We start from the raw sequence: 7,255 nt of genomic DNA, 5'->3' as shown, positions 1-7,255 counted from the left end.
TTTTTTTTTTTTTTTTTTTTTATATAAATCACTATTTAAAATGTTCTTTATTTTCATTTTTCTGTTTTATATATTTCTACAAAAAAGAAATAAATATGAAAAAATTACAAATATATATATTAGCAGAAATCTTATTTCATAATAACATAATTCACTTTTTTTTTTTTTTTTTTTAAATTAAATATTTATATATTACTTTCATATTAAATTCAGAGTTATAAGTGCTTTTTTTTTCATTTTCCAGTGAATCCACTACCTATAATACAAAAAAATAATATTAAAATATACATATATATATTAATTTATATTGAGGAAAATCCTTACATTTTTTTTAATGTCTTCATATTCATAAGCCTACAAAAAGTAAAATTTATTTATAAGAATGTATTTGTAGTATAAATAATGGTATATAATCATTTCAGTGAAAAAATTGCTTACATTTGAAGAATCTACATAAAATTTTAATCCATTAGTATTTAACCAATCACACTTTATAGATTTATCATTTTTTTCTAATTAAAAAATAAAATCAATAATAAATATAAATATATATATATATATATATATATATATATATATATATATATATATATATAATATGTATAGGATTATATTAAAATTTTATCCTAACCGCTGTCTAAAAAGAGACTTTTTAATCTATTGTCAAACTCTTCTAATTTCTTTAAAGACTAAGAAATAAAAAAATAAATTAGTAAATAATTATATAAAAAAAAAAAAAAAAAAAAAAATATATATATATATAAAAGTGCATTAATTACCAATTTTTCTCTTTCCTTTTTAGACATTTTCTTATATTTTTTTATATTCTTTAAATAAGTTTCATCCTGAAAAAAAAGATAAAAAAAAATTAGTTTATTTTTTTTAATATATATTAAATATATATATATATATATTACTAAATCAGCAAGTTCTTTTATTCTTTTGGGGTTTTTATTTTCCTTAGTGAAAGACTCTTCTATAGATTTGGTTCTTTTTTTTAATATATTCATTTTTTCTGTTTTTGATTCTTCATCTTTTTTATTTATCTCTTTTTTGAAATTATCACTATGTTTGTTAGACTCATTCGGTTTACTATCTTTATGAGTTTTAACTTCAGATTCAGAAATATTACGTATGCTTTTTTTAGCTTCATTTTTCTCTCCCTCACTTTTCTCTTCTTCATTTTTCTCTTCTTCACTTTTCTCTTCCTCACTTTTCTCTTCTTCATTTTTTTCTTCTTCATTTTTCTCTTCTTCACTTTTCTCTTCCTCACTTTTCTCTTCTTCATTTTTCTCTCCCTCACTTTTCTCTTCTTCATTTTTCTCTTCCTCACTTTTCTCTTCCTCACTTTTCTCTTCTTCACTTTTCTCTTCCTCACTTTTCTCTTCTAAATTTATCTCTTCATTTTCAGATCCTTCGTCTTTCTCACTGATATTATAATTAAATGATAGTAAATTACATTTTAGTTGTTTTTTTTCTTTTTTTTTTAAGGATTCAGATTTTGTATTTGGTTTATCGTCTTTCAGATTATCTTCATAATTAGTATATGGGACTAAATGATGAAACGGATTTTCAATAATTTTTATATATTCAATATATGGAATGTCTTCTATGGGTTCATCGTTTTTATTAGTTTTTATATTATTAAATTTTAATAAATTATAAATACTGTGTTTTGCTACTTTTCCAAACAAGGTACTTTTGTTATTTAAATATTCTACCTTATCTAATGTAATAAAAAATTGACTACCATTAGATGGTTTATCTATATTTAAATTAGCAAAAGATAAACAACCAGTGTACAGAAATTTTAGCCTACTATTATATTCATTTTTAAATGGTTCTTTAAAAGCATATTCATTATCTAAAAAACAAAAAAAAAAATATCTATATAAATTTATCAAAATATATATAAATATATATATAAATATATTTACGTAATCCTGTATTTGTATGATCCCCAGTTTGAATTAAAAATTTTGGTATAATTCTAAAAAATTTATTTTTATTATAATAATTATTTAAACATAATTGAATAAAATTTTTACAAGCTATTGGACATTCATTACTAAAAAGTAAAACTTCTAATTCACCTAAACTAGTGTATATAATCACTTTTCCAGATGTTTTGGGCTCAATACTATAAACTTCTGACATTTATTTAATTAAAAAAAAAAAAAAAAAAAAAGAAAAGTTTAAAGTTCTAATTTTTTTACTATATACTATATTTTTTTTGATTTTACTTATTTCATTTTTATTTTTATTTTTTTTTTTTTTTTTTAGTTCTTAAATGCAACTATTTGAAAAATATATTTCACTACATAAAATTAAAAATGAAAATTTTTTTTTTCTATATATGCACTATTTTTTTATATATATATTTTAATATATTTGTTATGCTATTTTTTTTTTTTAATATTTATATTTTTTTTTTTATCTTATATCTATTATTCTTTATTATTTTTTATGATTTAAAATATATGAAAATGTAATTTAATATTCTTTATAAATCTTTAATTAAAAAAAAATGATAAAAGGGAAAATTTTTTTTTTTTTTTGTTTTTAATTATTTTCAATGTTTATTTAAAATATTAAGATTAAGTAAAATAGATAAAAGTATATAAACGTTTTAATTCTATTCAGAAGTGAAATGAATCTTATGTTTAAATGTGATTCTAAAAAATAAAGACAATTTTTTAAAATAATAATTTAAAATTCATTTACATTTAAATTTCAATAATATATGAATTTAGATATCTATATATTTGGTTTAAAAAGTAAATAATATTATAGAAGCATTGAAATTTTGAATATTTCATATAGTGGAGTTTTTTTTTTTTTTTTTTTTTATTTTATATATATAAAATTATTAAATAATGTTTTTAATTAAAGTTTTCATTTTCTTATTATTATATTATTAACTAATCCCATTACATTTTTTTTGAAACAATAAGTTATAGAGATTAAATAAAGTTCTATATGATAATTTTTTTTTTTTTTTGTATTTTTTTACAAATAGTTATTAATATGTATAGAAAAAAAAAATTTATTTAATTTATCATCTAAATATGAAATTAAATTATATTTTTTTACAGGAATATTCATAATGAAATTTGTTATTTTTTTTTTTTTTTTTTTTATAAATGTCTAGAATACTCGGTAAAAAATTCAAGACCAAATTTTTTTTTTTTTTAAATTTTTTATTACAATATTATTATCCATAATGTTTTAAAAAAATATTTTAATTGAATATACTAAGAAAAATGTTTTTTTTTTTTTTTTTTTTTTTTTTAATCTACATAAAAAGAGAATAAATGAAGGATGAAAAAAAAAAAAAAAAAAAATTAANNNNAAAAAAAAAAAAAAAAAAAAAAAAAAAAAAAAAAAAAAAAAAAAAAAAAAAAATAAATGAATAGATTAATAAAATGATGATATAAACACAAAAAGTGAGAAAATAAATTAAGTAAACATATGAATAAACAAATTAATAATATAAAATTAGCACAATTAAAAAAAGTTTATAAAATAAATATATTTTAAAATCCATCAAAACAATTAATAGGACATTTTTTTTTTGCCTTTTTATAAAAAACAAAAAAAGAAAAAAAAAAATTATCTTAAAATTTAATAATAAAGATTAAAAATTATGTCTTCTTATTATAAAAATTCTCTATAAATTATTATTAGCTTTATTTGTTCATAATTATTAGACAATATATATATATATATATATATATATATATGTTTATATTACTATTCATTGTTTCTTGTCTTTATCAATGTAAATGTAATGGAAGTTAATATTTATTAAGTATAACAATTCACATGTATATCTTTTCTCAAAAAAAAGTACAAAGATAATAAAATATATCATAAGATAAAAGAGATATTATATGATTTTTTCTTTTTAGTCTAATAATCCAGGCATTTCTTACATTAATTTTTCTTGAATGCTGCAAAATAAATTGCTTTATGTCATTATCTTCTGTTAGATCAATTGGTAGGTTGTTACAGCTAGTTTTCATAAATATATTTGCTCCTCTTTTCACTAAATTTTTAAATATTTTAATGTTACCAGTTATTGAGGCAGCATGAATTGGAAAAAGTTGCAAACGAACATCAAAATAATTAGGATCTGCTCCTTTTTTTAAAATTATATCAACAATTTTATAATTTCCAGATGTAATAGCACAACATAATATTTTACTTGTTATTCTTTTTTTAAAAATAGATTTAAATTTTAAATAATAATGTATTTCTAAATTTTTTGTATAAGAGTTGTATTTCTTCATAATACTCACAATTTCTTTCATTTTTTTATTCAATGATTGTTTAATTTGTTGACAAATTAAATATTTAACAATTCCCTTATGACCTTCAAATGAAGCATAATGAACTGGTTCTAACAAATTTAAATCTAAACATGTAATATCAGCCCCATTTTCAATTAGTAATTTAACTATTTCAAAGTTCCCCATCATAGAAGCAGCATGTAAAGGAGAATCATATTTTTCATCTAAATTTAAATTTAACAAAGCACCATTTGCTAATAAATATTTACAAATATTTAAATGATTAGATATAGATGCGCACCATAAAGGAGTTTCATTATCAGAAGATAAAGCATTTATATCAGCACTATTATCAATTAAAAACTTTACTGATTCTATATCTCCTTTTGATGCAGATAAGTGTAATGGAGTAAATTTTCTTATTCTTGTTTTACTATTTACATCTGATCCTGATTTTAAAATTTTTTTTATTAATTCAATGTTTCCTTCTTTAGTTGCTAAATGAATTGGTTGCAAATCGGAAATATCATCAATCATAGATAAATTCTCCATATTTCCCCTATATTCATCCATATATACATCCAATTCGCTATAATTCATATCATTATTTTCATTTATATTTTGATTTACTTCTATTATGTTATTATTATTCCTACAAAAATTTATTAAATATGCTTCTACTGTTTCATGTTCATCGCTTGTATTTCTTTTATTATTATCATATTTTTTTAAAGAGCATTTTTTTTTATTTTTATCAGTGCAAATATTTATGCGAACCCTTTTATTTTGTATTTTTTCTTTTTTTTTTTGTTCTTTCAAAATACCTTGTTTTTTCTCTTTTTTATCTACATAATTACTAACGATTTTTTCCTTTTTTATTTTTGTTAATTTATTTGTTGTTCTCTCTTTTTTTTTTTTTCTTTTTTTCTTACATTTCTCTAATTTTAATTTATCATATTCCTTATATAGATATTCATTCTCCCACTTAATAGGATTTATATAATAATGTCTATTCATTTTATTTTCATTAAATAAACACTTATTATTTTGTTGTTTTTTAAAGTTCACATGTTTAAACGAATAATAAACTTTGTTGATAGAATATATAAACTTACAAGTACAGCAATTTAAATTATATAAATTTATATGATTTTCACAAATTAAATTTTTTATACACTTTTTTTTATTTTTATTAAAAATTTTATATAACTTTTTATAAAACATTTCATTATATACTATTTTGTTTTTTCTATTTTTGATTACATTAGATTCATTAGAACGTTTAGTTCTTTTTTTTTTACAGGAATTTATATAATTTTCTCTTGTCTTATTATATACTACACTTTTGTTTTCTCTATGAACTTGATTTTTTAAAAAATAATTTGAAATGATTTTATTATTTAAATTGGTAAATGCATAAGAGTTATCATAAATATTACTATTAAATTTCGTTTTGTTACACCTTTCTATGTTTTTTTTTTTTTTTATTTTTTTTTTTTTTTTTTCGTTAATAGAACTGAAAAAATAATGTTTCATATAATCATAAAAAAAGCTAGAATCCATACTTTCTAAATTGCATCCTACTTTATTTTTTTCTTTGATATTATAAAGTTTGTTGCTGTTTATACAAGCACTAGTTTTTTCTACAAATTGTTTCTTATTTTCATTTTTAATATTTGATTGCTCATTTGTAAAAGTTAAACTATTTCCTTTTTTTTTATTTAAATTATTACTATTTAAGGATTTTTTATACAAATTATTTTCATTTTCTTTTTTACAATAATCTATTAATATATAATCATTTTTATTATTCATAATCTGAGTATTCTTTTCCTTTTCCTTTTCCTTTTTTTTTCTTTCTTTTTTCTCTTTTTCTCTTTGTTGATAATTATATAACAATATTTTAATTAACTCTAATAATAAATTTTTATTTTTTTTTGTATCACAATTTTTTAGAATATAATTTTTATTATTTCCTTTTTCTACAAAATGATTTATAATTTTATTAATTAGAAAAGTTATATAATTATTTAGTTGTGTTTTTACATTTAAGATACTGAATAATTCAAGTTGTAAATTTTTAAAATCTGATTTACCTTTTATAGGATTATAATTAACTTTATTTCTGCATTTTTTTAGAAATAAACTAAGAACATTTAGATTAATATCATATAGAGATTTACACTGAAAAATTTTCTTATATAATAATTTAATAAAAATGTGTTTAATTTTATCATTGTGAACATATATAAAATATCGTATAATTTTTAATTGTATATATATCCTTTTTAATTTATGAAAATATATATCTTTCTTTTCTTTTTTATTTAAAGACAATATTTTTTTTTTAAACATTTTTTATTTTTCTCAAATAGTATTTTTTTTTTTTTTTTTTTTTTTTTTTTTTGTTAAATTAAAAAAGAAAAAGAAATAAATTATTATTATGAATTTATAAAACTTATTATAAATGCTCATCTAATATTTTATATTATTCTATCTGATTATATATATATAAGTATACTTGATTTCACTTTTTCATTTCTTAATTTTTAAATATATAAAGTGATTATATTTATGCATCTAACTATATTTATAATATAAAATCATATAAAGTTATAAAAAAAGATATAGAATAACTATTCAAATTAACAAAAATTCAAAAGAAACATAACAAAGGAAAATAGTAAAACAAAAGAAAAAAAAAAGAAAAATAAATAATAAAAAAAAAATAAGTAAACAAAAAATATACGAAATAAAAAAAATTAAAATAAGGTGATAGTAATACAAAAATATATTTAGAAGTGAAACTATTTGTGTGTATATATATTAACACATCAACGTCGTTATAATATAAAATAATAAATGACTTAAATTATTTTGTAAAACATTTCATTATTATAAATTCTATTAAATTTTAATTTCTACATATGTTTTTTTTTTTTTTTTTTTTTTTTTTAAAAATA

The 7,255-nt window shown here is 17.2% G+C and overlaps 2 protein-coding genes across 2 annotated transcripts; both read right to left on the bottom strand.

The window, feature by feature from the left end:
* Positions 1–31: 31 nt before the first annotated feature.
* On the bottom strand, positions 32–2,157 carry CYP52 (peptidyl-prolyl cis-trans isomerase, putative; the record flags this gene model as incomplete). Its single annotated transcript, XM_028671951.1, has 8 exons — positions 32–76; positions 197–256; positions 325–354; positions 439–512; positions 632–689; positions 780–845; positions 918–1,864; positions 1,938–2,157. 8 exons carry the CDS (start codon positions 2,155–2,157, stop codon positions 32–34), a joined length of 1,500 nt encoding a protein of 499 aa, XP_028528553.1.
* Positions 2,158–3,839: 1,682 nt separating this feature from the next.
* PGAL8A_00294900 (ankyrin, putative) lies at positions 3,840–6,647 on the bottom strand (the record flags this gene model as incomplete). The annotated part of the gene is made up of 1 exon (XM_028671950.1): positions 3,840–6,647. The coding sequence occupies one exon, from the start codon at positions 6,645–6,647 to the stop codon at positions 3,840–3,842; it is 2,808 nt and encodes a 935-aa protein (XP_028528552.1).
* Between the last annotated feature and the right edge of the window lie 608 nt (positions 6,648–7,255).

This window comes from Plasmodium gallinaceum, assembly GCF_900005855.1.
Source record: "Plasmodium gallinaceum strain 8A genome assembly, contig: PGAL8A_v1_87, whole genome shotgun sequence".
NCBI lineage: Eukaryota > Apicomplexa > Aconoidasida > Haemosporida > Plasmodiidae > Plasmodium > Plasmodium gallinaceum.
This window is presented reverse-complemented; position numbering and strand designations above follow the sequence as displayed.